The 21,148-nt window shown below is 43.0% G+C and overlaps 1 protein-coding gene across 1 annotated transcript in view; it reads left to right on the top strand.

Annotated features, from left to right (window-relative positions):
- LOC145414252 (5-phosphohydroxy-L-lysine phospho-lyase-like) overlaps positions 1–21,148 on the top strand; it is a 140,831-nt gene that overhangs the window by 68,916 nt on the left and 50,767 nt on the right. The window contains exons 5-9 of the mRNA XM_080283850.1: positions 3,067–3,194; positions 4,428–4,510; positions 4,912–5,045; positions 17,787–17,860; positions 20,441–20,585. Of these exons, the coding sequence (XP_080139976.1) occupies positions 3,067–3,194; positions 4,428–4,510; positions 4,912–5,045; positions 17,787–17,860; positions 20,441–20,585 (564 nt within the window). The remainder of the gene's footprint in view (positions 1–3,066; positions 3,195–4,427; positions 4,511–4,911; positions 5,046–17,786; positions 17,861–20,440; positions 20,586–21,148) is intronic.

Below are 21,148 nucleotides of genomic sequence, written 5' to 3'. Positions count from 1 at the left end.
TCAATAACCATCACTTTACTCTTTTCTACATTTACTCTCAAAGCACGATGCTTACAGACATCAGCAAAGTCTGCACTAGCCTACCAAGTTCTTGTCCGGTACTTGCAAATAGTACTGCATCATCAACATACAACTAATTTGAGATATTCCATGCATCACAATTCACTGCCAACGCCATCCCTCTCTCCATTACTCGTGTTTTTACTTCTCTCATCACCCTATCCGTATATATACTGAACAACCATGGGGACATCACACAACCTTGTCGCACACCCACACTGATCGTGAACCATTCATGTAGATGCCATCATAAAAACTCTTGACAGCACCTAGCAGCTTACCCTCTACACCGTACATGCGTAAAACTTTCCACAATCCTTCTCTGTCTACTTTGTCATATGCTTTTTCCAGATCCATGAATGCCATAAACACCTTATGGTCCTTCTCAGATGCCTTCTCTACTATCAGTCTCACTGCAAATATTTGGTCCAAACATCCTCTGCTACTCCTAAAGCCACCCTGTTCATCACTCACTATGACTTCTGATATCTCTCTTACCTTCTTTATAATAATTCTTCCATATACCTGCCCAACCACACTGAATAAACTTATGCCATGATAATTCTTGCACTTACTTCGCTCACCTTTATTTTTGTACAGGGGTACAATCACAGCCTTCTTCCACTCTGCAGGCACAGTTTCACTTATCCATGCCTTTTTACATATCTCCAACAAGCACTTCATTCCACTCTCTCCACTACACTTAAGCATCTCTGCATGCACCTCATCAACCCCAGCTGCTTTCCCATTTTCCAGCCGCTTCACAGCACTCTTCACCTGTGCGAGTGTCACGTCTCCTGGTACTGCATTCCTTCTCTGTATACCCCCCAAACCAATCATGTTTACAGCTGCTTTGCTCTCTCTATTCCCATTCATCAGGCTTTCAAAATATTCTTTCCATCTGATCCTTCATTCATCTCCATGGGTTAATAATCTACCACCTACATCGTTCACACCATCACATTTCTTTCTACTTTCACTTCTACATTTCCATACCTCTTTCCAGAATAAATTGCTATTTTCAGAGTAGTTCGCATTCATTTTTCTTCCTAGATCCTCATTTACCTCTTTCTTTTTCCTCTTCACTGGCCACTTTAAGTGCTTCTTGCTCTCAACATATTCAGTTCTTATTTCAACTGAACCCCTGTTCTGTAACCACTTGAGCCACTTCCTCCTTTTTTCCTCCACTGCTTTCGTTACCTCCTCATCCCACAATGCCCTACCTCTTCTTTGTCGTTACTCTTGCCACATCACACACCGCTTTAGCATTCCTAACTAAGCAATCCCAATATGCATTCCACAGGCTCTCCAGATCCATTTCATTCCAGTTCAGTAATTTTAACTCCTCCTCTACTTTGGGCCTGTAATCATCTGCCATTTCTTTGATCCTCAGCTTCTCAACTTTCAGTCTTTCTCCCTGACTGCTCCTCTCTCCTGATCCACCTCACTCCTTTCAGCTTCATCATGCATACCACAATAATATGATCTGACAGACCTCCACATCGTCCTCTCACAGCCCTTGTATCACCAACCATTCCCATCATCGACCTCTCTACAAGCACGTAATCAATCAGGCTTCTTTCAACATGATCCCCGTTCCCTCTATACCATGTATATTTATGTGCATATCTGTGTTTGAAATACGAGTTACAAATGCACAACCTCCTCTCCTGACACATATCCTTTAGTCTCTTCCCATTATCATTTTCTTCTGGTCCTCCATAACATCCCATTATGTCATCCTCAGGACCAGTGCTTACTCTTCCATTCATATCCCCCATTACAGTCACTTTATAGCTCCTGGGCATTTCTCCCACTACTTCACCCAGCTCATCCCAAAACCTGTCTTTCTCTCACTCTTGTCCTCACACGGTGCATATGCTACAATTACTACCACTTTCACCTTCTCAAACTTGAATTTGACATACATACACCTCGATTTGACACATTTGCAGTCTCTCATTCCAATCTGCCACACCTCATTCATCAACGAAACAACTCCTTCCTTGCATCTTCCTCGCCCATTCATTCCCAGTCTTACACATTTCACACCTTCCCACTCCTCCATTATTATTATTAAAATAAGTTACAGTACAGTATGTGGAGAAAGGCTTGAATTGGTGAGAGAGTTTAAGAACCTGGGTGCAGTGACAGAAAAAACAGATAAATGTGCAAAAAAGGTAGAAAGCACAGTAGCAGAAGTAAGGAAAGTGGCTGGTGCTATGAAGGCTTTTATAAGGAATGGAAGTCTGAGTGAAGTGGCTCTGAGAGGCTTGCATGAAGGAGGTTTAGCACATACTCTGACATATACGTGTAAGAATGTAGTATGGCATGAAAAAGTAAAAAATTATGAGTACAAATGAGGCTACTGAGGAAAGTGTGTGGAGTGCCGCAAAGGGACAGGACAAGGAATAATTTGATTTGTGAAAGATGTGGAGTACAGAAGTCTGTGGACACCAGAGATGAAGTGTGTGTTCATGGTCATGTGGAGAGAACACATGTGACTAGAGCAGTGAAAAGGGTATATCTAAGTGAGTCTGAAGCTGAGAGGAGGCATGGTAGGCCAAGAAGAAAGTGGATAGATATGGTGAATGGCTGTGTTCAAAACTGAGGTGTGGAGATGGATGAGACTCAGGAACTGACAGCAGACTGAGCTGGTTGGAAAAATTTTGTACTCAGGAGTGTATGCAAGGATTTGGCACCCCTGTTCTTTCCTGATGATGTGGCAGTCATTGGAGTGACACATCGATAAGTAGTATGAAATGTGTATGTGTGGATGTTTAAGCCTGTGAGGTGGAATCAGGATTCTGGGGGTTTGACTAGTGATAGAATGGGAGTGTGATTTATTCTGTTATGTAGATTTTATTTAGCTTTTCTATCAATTTTTTTTTTCTGGCACTCTGGATCCTACATCACCCCATCCTAGGGTGAGAAAGAGATTTAGATAATAATTAAAAAGAGGTTCCATAACCATGATGATATTGTTCTTTTTACTTGATGCTACAGCGAAGGCAGACTGGGTGCACATAGTGGCCATGCCTGACCTGTACCGGGGGCAGGACCCAGGGGCAGTTGACAAATACATCAGTGATGCTCGAGAGGTTGTACAAAACATCAGACACACTGGCAAGAAGGCAAGCACAGTATTTCTGCTTTTACATTAATTCTTGCTCACTCCTGCAACCTTAATGTTGGTCTACCCTGCCTCATTTCCTTCCCTCTATACTGTATTTTCTTTTCTTCCAGACTTTGTCCCATTCCTACCTCTTACTTTGGTATGACCTTCGCCTCATCTCCCTTTCCCCCTATTCTCTGCCTTTTCCGTGCATTACTACATTTCCTCTTTTTCAGGAGATTAGTTTTTGTTCTTCATTTCCTCCTATTTCTCCAGTCTCTGCCTGCTTTACCCTTCTTCCTTTTCTCACCTCAGTTTAGCCTCCCCTTCCCATATGCTCCTCCTCCTATTTCTAGTCCTTCTGCTTTAATCCTCTTCCTCCACCACACTCCTTGCACTTGGTCTTTTTCCTTCACTCTCCCCTCAGTTTACAGTCTCTTTTTTACCTGCCATCCTTTTTCCTTACTTTTCTTCCTTTCTCCTCAACTGTATCCCACATCTTTTTGTGTAACATACAGTAACTATAAATACCTGGTATTATTTATAGCACAAAATTTCATGCATGATAATATGTAGTTTGGTGGATTGCAAACTACAATTCCATTCACCATAATACAGGTACATGACGTACCATCATTGATACAAAGGAACCATAAACAACAAATGGGTGTGGAAACAAAAATACACAACAAAATGGTGTGTCTCATCCCCTGCATAAAGTATACTGCTACTTTCAACCACCAGAGGTATTGTACTACCACAGGAATGCATGCATGCGGCTACAAGCAAAGTAACAATACTCAGTTCACTTTAACTTTGCCTAAAATTGCCCTCAATCTTTCTTAAAAGCAAAGTTGGAACAAAAGATTACCTTACCACTAAAATATGATGCTAGTTAAGACAAAATGCTATGGAAAGCATGTACAGCCAAAGTACACTCTTATTCTGCCAATGAGCCATAGAAAATAGCTGCAAAGGGATGAAAATCTTCACCATGTTAAGGTGGGTGAACTATAATCAGTCAGCCCTTATAGAAAGGACATTTTTGTTCTTCCAGCATTGTCTGATATTGCCCACTATAACTGAAAATGTCATTGTTCCATTTGGTTGACCTCTGGATGCATAAAATATGCCTGTTAATGAAAATATAGTTGTATATATTAGTTCTTGTAGTACATCTGTAACACATCCCTGCCAGTAGTGTAATTTATCCTAGTGATGACTCTGTTATTAACACAACTATCCCCAACAGATTGCATGTTTCATAGCGGAACCGATGCTAACTGTTCCAGGCATCATCATCCCACCATCCACATGGGTACAGGAAATATACAAGTTAGTGTCTTGTACCACCCATTGTCTGGTTTGTTCTTTAATAAATTAACATTCCTACAAAGGCCATTTCCCCCACCCCCCCACCCCAAATATCCATCAGACACAATTCTAGCAGATTGCTCATGTCCATGCTATCTAATGGATGACCATACGTGTGGCAATAATACTGAAAATGTTTGCATATGGTAAAGCTTATTTTAGCCATCTGTGCATTGGAAAATATTAGTAGCACTCATGGGGGTGTACTATTCTGAACAAGAGAAATTTAACAAGCTGTAATACTGTATAGCCCTGTGGCTGCTTCTCCCTTTGTCATTTTTTCTTTCTTGTTCTCTGAACCCAACCTAACCCTCTCTTTGGGTGGGAAAGGAGGTTTGAATAATGATGATATTACTTCACAGGATGGTACATGAAGCTGGTGGTTTGTGCATAGCGGATGAGGTACAGGCAGGTCTGGGACGTATTGGCTCACACTTCTGGTCATTTCAAGCTCTTGATGTCAACCCAGATATACTCATTATTGGCAAGACAATTGGTAAGTCAGTCTATTTCCATAGCAATAATATATAACTTGTGGTAGGTAGGGGCACTCACCATCCACTCACTCAATGTAGTGCTGCTCTCGGGTGTCTGCCCTTTCCCCTCCATCCTTCTTTCCTTCCATCCTCTTCTGTCTTTCTTTCCTTCATTCTTTCCTTCCCCTTCTGCCTATGGGTGACTTTACATTCCCTCTTCTGTCTTTCTTTCCTTCATTCTTCCCTCTTCCTTCCACCTGTGGGTGACTCTACACTGAGTGACAAGACAAATGGTTTCCTGTACACCAGGAAACTATTTACTATGCTGGGTGGTAACCAGATTTTGGCGCCTGGTGGTTTAGTGGATAATTACGGTGCTCCAATTGGACTGGACCGGTGAATGTTTATATCCAAGGGATGGTTGGGGTTTATTGCTCACGTAATGCCACTCAGAGATGAGTGAGGGTGGTCACTCTCATCTTAAATGTCAGGACCAACTTGCCTAGCCTCGGTCTCCTACACCCCTCAGTGGGCAACATAGGATTGGATGATGGATGGATGAATAATTTATAACTACACCACATGATACAGTAGTATTAAAATGTTTATTACTGTAAATATATAACCTGCTCTTTGTTGGAATCTGTTGCTGAAAACTTGATCTTATATCCTGTACAGCAACATGAGTTCTTGACTCTGGTTTATGAAGGGGGCTCAGGTGGATTGCAGTACGACTGAAAACTACACTGACTGTGTGTTCCTTCATTATTATTCTTGTCAATTTCCCTAAATTTATATGAATGGGGAGATGCCGAGCAGGGCTTTCTGATGTCAGTAGGGACATGAATCTGAGGGGAAGGGAGCAAACTTGAGGTACACTTGATGGGAAAAAAAAGAAAAAAAAAGAAAAAAGAAAAAAAGAATCATGCAGGTGGGGTCTGATGATATTCTAAATTATTAGAACTGCTTGTGATGTCTTAAGAATTTTAAACTATTTTCATTACAAAGTGCATTCATTAACAATACTTGGTGTGGATAAGGCAGAAAATACCTCTTTGCAAACAACATTTGGCATTATGAAAGACCAAGTCAACAGTTAGTTGGACCAGTCATTCAGTGGTCATCGTGCAGTATCCATCCTCTGCTGTGTCAAGATTGTTTTGCATGCGATATATATGCACCAATATTTTTGTTTGAGTGTACATGATTACAACACAAATGCTGGACCCTGAGGTTGTCACATCCCTGGTCATCAGGACAAGCAGCTCTTCACTTGCTCTCCCTTAAATTGCCTTAAAGATACACACTAAGTGCATGGGTTATAGTCTTTTTTCCCTATCCCCATTCAATTTCCAGTGTTACTGTCTATGTCATTTATATATACTAAAAACATAATTGGTGCCAGCACTGAGCCCTTTGGCACTCCGCTAGTCACTTCCCTTCATGATGAGTAATTTCCCCTCAATACTGTTCTCATTTCCCTTTTTTCTGAGGAAATCCTGCATCCAACAGTACAGATTGCCTTGGATACCTCGTTGATGGTACAGTTTCCATAAAAGTCTTTGGTGCAGTACTCTGTCAAATGCTTTCCTGAAATCTAAATACAGTACAGGTAGATACTGTCCACCCATCCTTCTCTTTTCTGTAATGTTTCTGTAACTCTATCACGGCAGCTTAATAGATTAGTAACACATGATTTTCCCTTTCGAAAACTGAACTGCCTTTCTGTTATCATACTGTGTGTGTGTGTGTGTGTGTGTGTGTGTGTGTGTGTGTGTGTGTGTGTGTGTGTGTGTGTGTGTGTGTATGTATGTGTGAACAAAATAAACTGTGAGTCCACTGCATGAGGCCTGGACTGGCTGCTGTTTAAAATATTGTAATGTTTTAATGCATTTTTTTTTTTTTTTTTTTTTTTTAATGTAAGAAAGAAGGAACCAAGGGCCAGGAGCCCACAATACCGTTCCTTTGAAGAGAAAACAAAAACAACACAAAAGAGAGCCAAATTCAAGATCCATTCATTTTGAGATGCCTTGACACACTGCATTTGAAAGACTGGAGATCATAGGAAATAGGAAATACAGACAGAGGGAGACAGTTCCAGAGTTAACCTGTTGCATAAATGAAGGACTGGGAGTAACGGTTAACTCTTACATTAGAGAGTTGGACAGAAAAGGGATGAGAGTTTGTTGCTAGACGGGTGCTACGCACCCGACGTACAGGTGGAGGGATGCAAGCAGACAGTTCAGAGGAGCAGTGACCATTGAAGTAGCGACAGAAAAGAGATAAAGATGCAACAGTGCAGCGAAGAGAAAGAGGTTGGTGGGAGGAAGTAATAGGTGAGTTAATGAGACGAAAAGCCTGACTCCACCCTATTGAGAAGAGCTGTATGTGGGGACCCTCTCCACACATGAGACTTGTACTCTACACAGGGGCAAATAAAACCCACGTATAAAGTCAACAACTGTGCAGGGGTAAAGAAGGTACGGAGTCGGCTTAACACAGCCAATCTCTTGGAAGCAGATTTTACAAGAGATGTAATGTGATCTTTCCTAGATAAGTCTCGAGTGAATGAAACCCCAAGCATGTTTAAGGATGATGCAGGATTGAGCTGGATATTATTAAACATTAGTGGGTACTCCTGTGGAAGACTGTGTTGGGTTCTATCTATCTATCTATTGCCAGATGCCTCAATCCTGTTTGGGGTGGCCACAAACAAATCGCCTCCAAGTCGCCCTGTCCCCCGCCATTTCACTGCCCTGCTCCCAACTCACACCCCCCTCTCTCATATACCTCTCCACCCCATCCCTCCATCTCATCCTCGGCCTCCCCCTCCCTCTTCCCCCCTCCACCTCACTCACATACACTCTCTTCGTCAGTCTTTCACCCTCCATCCTCTCCACATGGCCAAACCACCTCAGTGTGTTCCTCATAACGCTTCCTATCACATCCACATCAACACCACAACGCTCCTTTATATCCTCATTCGTCAACCTGTCTCTCCACGTGACTCCACAGGCTCCTCTTAAATAACTCATTTCCACTGCTCTCACTCTTGACTTGTGTCCTTCCAACAATGTCCAAGCTTCACTTCCGTACGTTAGAGTTGGTATCACAATACTGTCATGTAGTAACTTTTTCACTTCCATGCTCACTTCCCTGTTTCTTATCACTGCTTTCAAAGAACCAGCAACCTTTCTTCCCTGCTGTACCCTTTCAAGCACTTCACCCTCCAAACCTCCATCCTTACTCATCACACTACCCAAGTACTTAAATGTACTCACATTTTCCAATTCCTCACCATCCAACCTCGCTGTACATTCACTAACTTCACCTCTCTCAAAGACCATCACTTTACTCTTCCCTACATTCACCTTTAGATTCCGTTTCTTACACACTCTCTCAAACTCATCCACCAAGCCTTGCAGCTCCCCTTCGTCTTCACTCAACAACACAGTATCATCTGCAAACAACAATACAGGGAGTTTCCAAACACTATCCTCTCTTACCAGGGCCACTCCAACATCCACTATCCTACCTTGTACCTCTTTTATTACCCCATCCATGTACAGATTGAACAACCATGGAGACATGACACATCCCTGTTTCAAACCAACTTTCAAAGAGAAAAATTCACTTAGTTCACCATCCACACGCACTGCAGTCTTCGCACCATCGTACATACTCTTCACAGCATTCAACAACTTCCCATCTACTCCATATATTCTTAACACTTTCCACAATCCTTGTCTATCCACCCTGTCATATGCTTTCTCCAAATCCATGAAAGTCGCATACAACTTCTTTCCCTTCGCTAGAAACTTTTCCACTAAAGATCTAAGAATGAGTATCTGATCTTCACAACCTCTTCCCTTCCTAAAGCCTCCCTGTTCTTCTCCAACTAATTTCTCTGTTCTTTCTCTAACTCTGTCTATAAGCATCCTACCATACACTTTTCCTATTATACTAAGAAGACAAATGCCCCTATGATTACCACACACTTCTTTTTCCCCCTTTCCTTTGTACAAGGGAATAATTATACCTGACTTCCAATCCTCTGGGACTCTACCTTCCTCCCAGGCCAATCTGCACATCTTCCACATCCATTCTACTACTATCTCTCCCCCATGCTTCAGCATTTCACCACACACTCCATCAATTCCTGGGGCTTTCCCCGATTTAACTTTCTTCATTGCTTCCACAACTTCTATCCTACTGATTTCTTCCTGTCTTCTCACCTCCCTCCTTCTCCCAGCCATTCCCCAGCCACTTATACTCGCATTACATCCATCCTCTACGTTCAACAATTCCTTAAAGTGTTCTCTTCATCTGCACACTTTTTCTCCCTTCTCCACTAGTAATCTACCATTTTTATCTTTCACTCCCCTGCTGACTTCACTTCCACCCTGTCTTACTCTTTTCACCTCTCTCCAGAACATTTTCTTACAGTCCTTCCACTTTACACTCAAATTCCTTCCAAATTCCTCATCCACTCTCTTCTTACTCTCTCTTACTAATCTTTTCACCTCTCTCTTTCTTTCTACATATAACTCTCTCTTCTGCCTCTCAACTTCTTCCACGCCCCTATTTCTCATCCATTCATTGTATGCTTTCTTCTTTTGTGCCACAGCCTGTTTCACCTCTTCAGTCCACCACGCTGTTCCTTGCACCCCCCCTCCGTTTTCTCTTCCTTCCACACACCACATCACATGCTGCACATATTTCTTCTGTAAATATCTTACACACACCTTCCACGTCTCCCATCTGCTCCAATTCATATTTGCCCAATCGTTCCTCCACTTCTCTCTTATATTCTGCCTTTTTCTCATCCTCTTGTAACCTTTCCACTCTCCTTGCAACTACTCCTTCCTCTCGTCTTTCCCTTCTTCTATTCCTCCATCTTACTTGCATTCTAATTCTGGCCACCACCAAGTAGTGGTCAGAAAGTCCACTTCCCCAACCTCTATATACTCTTGCATCCTTTACACATCTTCGCATCCTTTCATTCACACACACATAATCAATCATTGCCTTCCTTTCATTCAGTTCACCACCCACCCTTCTCATCACTCGCCATGTATACCTGTGGATCATTTTATGCCTGAAGAGGGTATTGGCTATCACCAACCCCCTCCCAGCACAAATGTCCACTAACGCACTCCCATTCTCATCTGTCTCAGCAGGCACACCCCACTCACCAACTATTCCATCCACCTTCACATTCCCAACTTTACCATTCATATCACCAATCAAAAACACTCTCTCATTCCTTCCAAACTTTTCCATGCACACTTCTACATTTGTCCAGAACTCTTCTCTCACTCTTCTAGCATGATCTTGCGTTGGTGCATACACACACACAATCGCCCACATTTGTATTCCAACTTTCAACTTTACCCACACAATCCTTGACCCAACTGATCCATACTGTCTTATGCTCCTCTTCCACCTTTTACTCACAACTATACATACTCCTTCCTTTGCCCTCTCATTCTCACCTACTCCTGCACATATACCCCATCCATACTCCCATTCTCTCACACTTTCTCCTCTCCATTTTGTTTCAGTTATTCCACATACATCCACTTTCGCACCCTCAAGCACCTGGACAATCTCTCGCTCTTTCACCTCATCATTCGCTCCCCTTACATTCCAGGTTCCAATACCCATGTCCTTTGTCCGGTCCTTGGTCGTCATCGTTTGGTCAGTCCTTGTCCGAGGCTTATTGTTTGTTTTTTTAGTTAGTTGTTTTCCGGGGAGGGGCACTAACCCTCTGCCAACCCTTTTAGTCGCCTTTTACGACAAGCAGGGATACTGGGGGAGTATTCTTGAAAAACCCCCCTACCCCCAGGGGGTAGGGGGTTGATAGGTGTAAAAACTGAGTCTTTGATGGAATAAAAACAACAAGATTATTTTTGCCCCAGTCAGAGATACATGCCAAGTCAGACATAAGGTGTGCCATAGCCTCATCCTTTGTTTGTTGAAGTAACTGCTGAGATGGACATTGCGGGAACTGAATGGAAGGGTGAAGGGTGGAATCATCAGTGTACGAGTGGATAGGATTAGATGTACAGCTTAGAAGGTCATTGATGAATAAAAAGGGCAGTAAAGGAAGAGGATATTCGCAGGCTTAAACTTATAGAAATGGCAATGATTAGGTGGATGTGCAGTGCATCCCTGTGTGCAAGGCCTGGGGGGGCTGGGTTTACGGTGGAAGAGTTGAGAGGTAGGATGGGACTGGAGTGTATTGGTGTTGTGATGAGGAGAGGTAGATTGAGATGGTAGTAGTAGTAGTAGTTGTTCCCTAGGCAGTCTGGCCGAACAGCCCCGAGTCCCTTAGGAAGGACATGGCCGAGACCGGACTTTCCCACAGAGCTTTCAAAGAGTGTATGTTGTGTTGTTGGCGTAGGTGATTGTGTGCAATGCAGCCTTCCATAATGTGCTTAATAGTATGGGGTGCTGTGTTGCATCCTGGACAGGCATCAGCAATGGAGCCATCCAGCCTCTTCTGGTAGCTTACGAGGGCTGGATGGTGCCCACATTTCAGCCTGGCCAGGTGGACCCTGTCCTCACGAGGAAGATAGGATTCAGAAGGGTGGATGTCAGGAGGCCATGCATGCAGCTGTGTGTTGTCTTTAAGTGACTGAATGGAGCGGCAAGTGATCTGAGTGTGGATATGTTTCTGGAAGCTGGTCTGAGGTGGGCGAGGGGGGAGAGATGACAGTATTTGTGTATGGTATCATGTGCTGGGTGTTGTTTTGATGTTCCTTGGTGTGGGTGGATGTGCTGCCATGTACTGTAGTGGATGTTGTGGGTTTGTGGAGGCTGCAGCAAGAAACTGGGTGCCTCTCATGTCTAGGTGATCCTCGACTTTGAGGACTTTGGTTTCTTGATGTAGGTGGTCTGTGGGTGTAGTAGCTGTGCAGCCTGTGATTATTTTTAGGGCCTTATTCTGTATGGTCTGTAGAGTGTTGTAGTGTGTTTTGGTGAGGGTAGAAGCCCAGACAGGGCTTGCATAATTCATCACTGAACATATGTATTGTTTGTATACTGTACTATGGTGGTGGTTTCTTTGTTGTGTCCGAATGTTGTATGGGCAAGTGACCTCAAAGCATTGAGTCTTGGTGTTATTTTATTTTTAATGTTTGTGATGTGTTGTTTAAATGACATTGATGTACTGTATGTTACACAAAGGATTTTGGGTGTGTGTGTGTGTGGTAGGGGGGGTGTTGTTTATAGTGAGGTGTGGGATGTGACTGTTCTGCTGTCCAGTTTGTGAGAAGAGTCACTGTAGATTTGGCTGGGGCTATTTTGAGTCTGTCTGTGGTGAACCATTCGTGTAGTGTGTTGAGGTAAGGCTGAATGATGTGTGCAGCTGTGTTTGCATTATGGTGCGTACATGTAAGTGTTATATCATCTGCATAGAAAGCTATGTGTATCTGTGGGGTGTGGGTACGTCGTGCATGTATAGGTTAAAGAGTGTAGGGGACAAAACAGATCCTTGGGGGACGCTGTTTGTGAAATTTCTGATTTTAGAAGACTGACCGGCAAATGTTACGTGTGCACATCTGCCTGCTAAGTAGTTTGCCAGCCATCTTTTTGTGTTATTGTGCATGTTGTTGTTGAGTATTTTGTTTGTGAGGTTGTGGTGGGGGATGGCATCAAAAGCTTTGCTAATGTCTAGTGTGACTAGGAGCATTCTGTTTGGTGGGCTAGCTGAATTCATGCCATCAAAAACTCTCTGTGTAAGGTCTGTAAGAAAGGTGTTTGTGGAGTGTAGTGGCCTAAAGCTATGTTGTGACTGGGCTAGGGGAATGTGAGGTGTGACTAGTTGTAGTACCATTCGTTCAGTGACTTTAGAGGGGATGCAGAGGAGTGTGATGGGGTGATGTAAGGAGGGTAACGTGGGGTCTTTGTTGGATTTAGGGATAGTGATGATATTGCCATGTTTCCAGATGTTGGGTATTATGTTGTGTGAGTAGCTGTAGTTTGATATGTTGGTGAGTGCTTGTATGCCTTGTGGTCCTAGGTGTTTAAGGTGAATGTTGCTTATGTTGTCTGGTCCACAGGCAGATGAGTGCTTGAGGTTGTTAATGATGTGCTTCGTCTGGTTGTATGTGAAAGGTGTGTAGTCTGGGTCTGTGGGGAACTGTCTCTTATGTCGGATGATACGTCGGTCTTCGGGATGGGGGTTTAGATGGCTGACTTGTGAAAAGTGATTGATGAGAGTGTTTGCTTGTTGTTTGTTTGAGGGTATGGTGTCTGTTGTTGTGATGGCAGTGTGTGATTGTGTGGTGTTGCTGTTGGAAAGTGTGATGCTGTTTAGTGTTTTGTAGAGTTTACTGATGTTTGTTTTGTGGTCAAGTGTTTGGAGGTAATTTTTCCAGTTTAGCATTTGCTGTTCTGATATTTTATTGTTTATCTGAGTGTTGAGTTCTTGTATTTGTTGTATGGTGTCTTATGTATGGGGTGTGTCGCAGTGTGTCCTGTTCTCTGATGAGGCCTTGAATTTCTGGTGTGAAGTTAGGGTTGTGTTTCTTTCTGTTGCCTCTAGGGATGTGTCTTTTGTCTGAGTTTTGTATGATTGTATTGAAAGTGTTCACAGCGGTGTTGATGTTTGTGATGGGTGTACTGTTTAGTGTTTCGAAATGTTGTTCTGTTTCAGTTACAAAGGCCTCCCAGTTGGCTCTCTTATAATTAGTGTATGTGTGTTTGTGGCCAGCTGGGGTGATTCTGGCTTTGGTAGTGATGATTATTGGGAGGTGGTCAGAACCTAGGGTTTTGACCACTCTCCATGATGTAGTGAGGGCGAGGTTTAGGGAGCAGAAGGTGATGTCTGGAGATGATGGGAGGAAGATGGCTTGGTGTGGGATATGGGTATGTTGGTCTACACTGTTTAGTATGAAGAGATGATCTGTCTGGGATTGTAGTACCAGCCCTCTGTCTGTGTCAGGGTTGCTGACATGCCAGGCCGACGACTTGGCGTCGAAATCACCACCCAGGATGATGTTGGGTATGTTAGTGATGTGGTGTATCTATGGAGAGTAATTGTGTGGTACTGTGGGGGACGATTGGGGGGGGAATGTATGTGTTAGCGATTGTTATGTGTGATTTGTTACCAGTGCTTATTTTAATTGATTGTATTTCAGTTGTGGTGTCATGTGGGGGGAGAAGTGACTTTGTGTGTGCACTGGTATCTGCAAAGTTGATGGATTTGTGTACCAGGGTGATGAGTCCACCGCCACCGCCGTCGGCCCAGTCTTGTCAAATGGTGGTGAAGTTATGAAATGTCGGTGTTTTCTGTGCTCTGTGTAGTTTTGTTTCTTGTAAGAGATTGAGATGGTTTGGGCATGTGGAGAGGATGGGGGATGATAATTGGGTACAGAAGGTGAGAAGTGATAAAACTGGGGATGATGTGGTGAGGGGTAGACTGAGGAAGACGAGGGACGAGGTCATTAATTGTGACCTCAAGGTTAAGGGACTCAATAGGGAGGCTGCCATAGATCTTGCAGCATGTTGAGCTGCCATTAGGCGACCAAGGCCAATGCATGCAAGCATGTTGGAGCCTTCAAAAATGAAAAGAAACGAAGAGTTGGTGATAGGACAGAGTCCTGAGGAACACCATTGTTGACAGATCTAGGAGAAGAACGATGGCCGTCCACAACAGCAGCTATTGAACAACCAGAAAGGAAGCTATAGATGAAGGTACAGATAGAAGGATAGAAACCATAAGAGGGCAGTTTGGAAATGAAAGATTTATGCCAGACTCGATCGAAAGCCTTTGAGATGTCAAGTGCAATGGCAAAGCTTTCACCAAAGTCCTGAAAGGAGGATGACCAGGAGTCTGAAAGGTAGGTGAGAAGATCGCCAGAGGAGCGTCCCTGACGGAACCCATACTGATGATCAGAAAAGATTGTGATAAGAGAGATGCTTTAAAATTTTTGTTATGAATTGACTCAAAAACTTTTGTGACACAGGATGTTAAGGCAATTGGACGATTGTTAGAGGGTTGGGAATGGTCACCTTTCTTTGAGACTGGCTGAATAAGAGCAAACTTCCAGTAAGAAGGAAAGGTACAAGTTGAAAGACAAAGGCAAAAGAGTTTACCTAGGCAGGGTGTAAGCACAGAAGCACAGTTCTTGGGGACAACAGGAGGGACTCCATCAGGACCATATGCCTTGTTAGTAATAAGGCCAGTAATGGCAGAAAATACATCAGCTGAAGAAAGTTCAATGTCAGCCATGAGGAAGTCAGAGGGGGGGAAGTGATGGAGGAACAGCACCGGAATCGTTTAAGGTGGAATTGGAAGAGAAAGTCTGAGCGAAGAGATCTGTATTATCAGTAGAAGAAATAGCTACAGAGCCATCAGAGTAGAAAAGAGGAGGGAAGGATGATGAGGTAATTTTGGCAAGGTACCAGAAGGAGCAGGAAGAATTCCAGTTGGAGAGTTGAGAGCATTTAGTACGGATGAAATTATTTTTAGCAGAGCGAAGAACAGACTTAGCACGATTCCGGGCAGAAACATAAAAAAGATGTGATTCAGGGGTGGGTTGGTTCTGGTACCTTTTATAGGCTGTCTCCTTGTTGCAGACAACATTAGAACAAGTGTGATTAAACCAAGGCCTTCTTGCATTAGTCAAAGGATATGAGAGGGAAATATATGCTACCATGCTTGAGAGAATAACCTCTGTAATGCGCAGGGCACACTCAGATGGCCCCCGGCCATGGAAGCAATAATCATTCCAGGGAAAAAGAAATACTGTCTGAGGGCCTCCCAATCCGCAGCTCCAAAGTGCCACAGTCGACATTTCTTCAAAGGGTCCATAGGCCGCACCAGAGCAATAGGACAGGTCAAGGTAATAAGATTGTGACTGGAGGAGCCCAACAGAGAGGAAATATTAACAGTGTAAGCAGAAGGATTAGTTGTAAAGAAGAGGTCAAGTATGTTGGAACTCTCTCCAAGGCAGTCAGGGATATGGGTATGGTGCTGTACAAGCTGCTCTAGGTCAAGGATAGAAAAGATGTAGGCTTGTTCACAAGGTGCATCAGTGAAAGGAGAGGAGAGCCAAAGGTGGTGGTGAACACTGAAATCCCCTAGAATGGAGATTTCAGAGAAAGGAGAAATGGACAGAATGTGTTCCATTGTAGAAGATAGTTGAAGAATTTTTATTGGTAGAATTAGGAGATAAGTAAACAGTGCAGATATATTTAGTCTGAGAATGACAGGAAAGCCGAAGCCAGAGAGTAGAGAATTCAGAAGAATCAAGTTCAGAAACATGAAAGCAAGATAAGTCATTGCATACATATACACAACAGTCACCTTTGGCTTTGAAATGAGTATAGAGAAAGTGGGAGGAAATAAAAAAGGATTTGCTGTCAGTTGCGGACAGCTGAGTCTCTGTCAGGAAGAGAAGGTGAGGTTTAGAGGAGGAGAGGTGGTGTTATACAGAGAGAAAGTTAGAGGAAAAGCAGTGAATGTTGCAGAAATGAAGAAGTGTCAGACAGTGGTTCCAGGCATCTCGTTGAGTCGTCACCAGGAGAGGGGTGGATGGGGGCATTTATGGTCCTCCCCCCCAGGGACTCTGAGGCCTGGTTACTGTGTATCATTTTTTTTTTTTTTTTTTTTTTTTGAAAAGGAAGTGTAGTGTGTACTGTGCATGTAGACTGGTATACACAGTTAAAGAAACTTCTGTTGGAGAGCATGCTGGCCTACTCTGTGTTACTGAAACATTGAAAAAATTCAGCAAAGGGAGATGGTCAGGAAGTAGTCCTGAGGGCTGATGAAATAGGAGCTCCAGCTCTCCCTGTCATCAGCTTTCCATCCACCTTGGGAGTACTGCCCTGCTTGACTGGTGCTACAGTCTACTCCTCTATTTGCTGCAGCGTTTTGATAATTATGTTTTATACTTGTTACACATCCTAGCGTTTTATGTTTGTATAATAGCAGTTGGATCAAGTTTTAAGTACGAGGTCAGTTTGAGATGTAACTGCCGGTTAAGAAAGACAGGTGGGGTTGGGGGGTTGGGTAGGGGTATGGGGGAACGTTGGGAGCTGGGGTAGAGGCAGGTGGAGCTCATTTTCTTCCCCCACCCCCTTCCCTGGGTATACAGGAGTAGGAAGGAGGTACCCCTGAGCAGAAATTACTGTAGTACTTGTGAGTGTACTGTATCAGTGCTGTACAGTAATGTGTTTTATGCTTGATTTTAATCTTTTACTCATGGGAAAGTTTTTATGATAAAGGGTTGAGACAGATAGCAAATCAATATCCTGCCTGATGCCTATTGTTGAGCTTAACGAGGGGTACTAGGCAATATCTGTCACTTCACTTTAGTCTTCATAGGGCGTGGCTGAATTACAGCGGATAACTGAGAGTTCACTGTCTGTATAAAACTACTGAAATGTTAATCAGATAACTTCGAGCCCCCTTTGAAATGAAATGCCTCTCTTTAATCTTGGGAAAATTTTGCCAAAATAAAACATCTTAATGAAAGGATTAATGGAGAGAGTTCCAGAGATAACCTTTATCACAGATTCTCGTCTTCATTTAGCTTTCCCCATTTCTTTGCATTAGTATTACAGTATGTCTAGATACACATTCTTGGTGTCTTTAATTACTGTACAGTACTTACTACTGGTGTATGGCTGGATAATAACTTACTAGTGTCTTGTATAGCATCAAATCTCTTGCAGTTATTAGTGAATCCACCAGAGTGTTGTAATATTCTTTACAACTTGTTTGTTTTTAAGTTTCTTTCTTTTTACAGGAAATGGATATCCAATGGCATCAGTTGTAACATCCCGAGAAATTGCTGCAGTTCTTGGAGATCGCATTAAGGAGGTTTGCTTATTCTTACTCTTGTCTTAATGAACAAGTAAGTGGTACAGGATGATTCAATATTTTCCTTAAAACATTTTAATTCTGTGCTGTGATCATTAGCCCCTTCAGCCAGAGGACATACAGTGCTTTGTGTTTTATTCTGGTTCTATCTATCTATCTATTGCCAGACGCCTCAATCCCGTTTGGAGTGGCCACAAACAAATCGCCTCCAAGTCGCCCTGTCCCCCGCCATTTCACTGCCCTGCTCCCAACTCACACCCCCCTCTCTCATACACCTCTCCACCCCATCCCTCCATCTCATACTCGGCCTCCCCCTCCCTCTTCCCCCCTCCACCTCACTCACATACACTCTCTTTGTCAGTCTTTCACCTTCCATCCTCTCCACATGGCCAAACCACCTCAGTGTGTTCCTCATAACGCTTCCTATCACATCCACATCCACACCACAATGCTCCTTTATATCCTCATTCGTCAGCCTATCTCTCCACATGACTCCACAGGCTCCTCTTAAATAACTCATTTCCACTGCTCTCACTCTTGACTTGTGTCCTTCCAACAATGTCCAAGCTTCACTTCCGTATGTTAGAGTTGGTATCACAATACTGTCATGTAGTAACTTTTTCACTTCCATGCTCACTTCCCTGTTTCTTATCACTGGTTTCAAAGAACCAGCAACCTTTCTTCCCTGCTGTACCCTTTCAAGCACTTCACCCTCCAAACCTCCATCCTTACTCATCACGCTACCCAAATACTTAAACGTACTCACATTTTCCAATTCCTCACCATCCAACCTCGCTGTACATTCATTAACTTCACCTCTCTCAAAGACCATCACTTTACTCTTCCCTACATTCACCTTTAGGTTCCGTTTCTTACACACTCTCTCAAACTCATCTACCAAGCCTTGCAGCTCCCCTTCGTCATCACTCAACAACACAGTATCATCTGCAAACAACAGTACAGGGAGTTTCCAAACACTATCCTCTCTCACCAGGGCCACTCCAACTTCCACTACCCTACCTTGTACCTCTTTTATTACCCCATCCATTCCATGTACAGACTGAACAACCATGGAGACATGACACATCCCTGTTTCAAACCAACTTTCAAAGAGAAAAATTCACTTAGTTCACCATCCACACGCACTGCAGCCTTCGCACCATTGTACATACTCTTCACAGCATTCAACAACTTCCCATCTACTCCATATATTCTTAACACTTTCCACAATCCTTGTCTATCCACCCTGTCATATGCTTTCTCCAAATCCATGAAAGCCACATACAACTTCTTTCCCTTCTCCAGAAACTTTTCCACTAAAGATCTAAGAATGAATATCTGATCTACACAACCTCTTCCCTTCCTAAAGCCTCCCTGTTCTTCTCCAACTAATTTCTCTGTTCTTTCTCTAACTCTGTCTATAAGTATCCTACCATACACTTGTCCTATTATACTAAGAAGACAAATGCCCCTATGATTACCACACACTTCTTTTTCCCCTTTTCCTTTGTACAAGGGAATAATTATACCTGACTTCCAATCCTCCGGGACTCTACCTTCCTCCCAGGCCAATCTGCACAGCTTCCACATCCATTCTACTACTATCTCTCCCCCATGCTTCAGCATTTCACCACACTCCATCAATTCCTGGGGCTTTCCCCGATTTAACTTTCTTCATTGCTTCCACAACTTCTATCTTACTGATTTCTTCCTGTCTTCTCACCTCCCTCCTTCTCCCAGCCATTCCCCAGCCACTTATACTCGCATTACTTCCATCATCTACGTTCAACAATTCCTTGAAGTGTTCTCTCCATCTGCTCACTTTTTCTCCCTTCTCCACTAGTAATCTACCATTTTTATCTTTCACTCCCCTGCTAACTTCACTTCCACCCTGCCTTACTCTTTTCACTTCTCTCCAGAACATTTTCTTACAGTCCCTCCACTTTACACTCAAATTCCTTCCAAATTCCTGATCCACTCTCTTCTTACTCTCTCTTACTAATCTTTTCACCTCTCTCTTTGTTTCCACATATAACTCTTCCACCTCTCAATTTCTTCCACGCCCCTATTTCTCATCCATTCATTGTATGCTTTCTTCTTTTGTGCCAAAGCCTGTTTCACCTCTTCAGTCCACCACGCTGTTCCTTGCACCCCCCTCCGTCCTCTCTTCCTTCTACACACCACATCACATGCTGCACATATTTCTTCTGGTTAATGCAATTATAATTTTCATCTTATAAGAGGCCTCTCGGGTTGAAGGGGTTAATTGGAGTAGAAAACTGTAGCTTCATGACACAGTCTGTAAATGCAGACTTACTCTGCTCATAACTGTAGTCATGTCAGTAATTTCTAAGTATAAATATGAATACAGAAGGACATGTCAGTAATTTCAAAGTCTAAAGATGAATACAGAGGGAAAACAGTAACCAATTATTTTTCAGCCCCTTGACTGCTGAGAATTCCCCAGTTTAAACTGTTTGTATGGCATTAGTCAAAATAAAATAACCTAATGAGTCCATAGTTTACACTGTAAACAAGAAAGCACAGGGGATAATATCTGACTATTGTGGTATATTACAGTACAAGTGTTCACCCCTGATGGATGCAGTAGGGTGTGCTGTCCTGGAGGTGCTCGAGAAGGAACACCTCATGGCAGCTGCAGCCTCTGTTGGTTCCTTCTTGCAAGACCAGCTAAAGACCCTGCAACACCAACATGAATATATAGGTTAGATAATCATTTTATTATGGGGAACATCAATTCACATATGGGCTCTACTTTTCTCCCCCTCCTTCCATGGTGTTTTGAACAAATTTGATTATCCAACATAATACAGTCTAACATTTCAGCATGTAGGTATTAAGGTAGCACCTGAAAGATGCGTTCGCTTCATAGCACCGATACCTGTAAAGGGTCATTGTCCCCACACTAGATCCAGATGTCTCACTTTACATATTTCCCTTTAAGGGAAGCTACACAGAAGTAGCAATATTGTCAGTGCACCTCAAAACACTAACCCCATTTGCTTCATTCTTGTCCTTATAGCCCCATCTGTATCCCTAATTTTCATATTTTGTTAGTATACCACCAAGGATAGATTTTTCATGTTACAAGAGACTTCTGACTGAAGGAGCTAGTAATAATTTAAGTTAGCCTCTTGCATATGACTTTTTAAAAATACTACTACCAAATTTTATTCATATAACGAGAGACCTTTAGACTTACAGTATGAGGTTAACATCCTCAGTGTAATAATCCTATCTAGCTACCACAGGATTATCATCTTTAGG

Source organism: Coenobita brevimanus, chromosome 98 (assembly GCF_032717465.1).
Source record: "Coenobita brevimanus isolate Jiangsu-jjx chromosome 98, ASM3271746v2, whole genome shotgun sequence".
NCBI classification, from domain to species: Eukaryota; Metazoa; Arthropoda; class Malacostraca; order Decapoda; family Coenobitidae; genus Coenobita; species Coenobita brevimanus.
The sequence above is the reverse complement of the archived record's forward strand: the minus strand, read 5'-3'. Positions and strand labels throughout refer to the sequence as shown.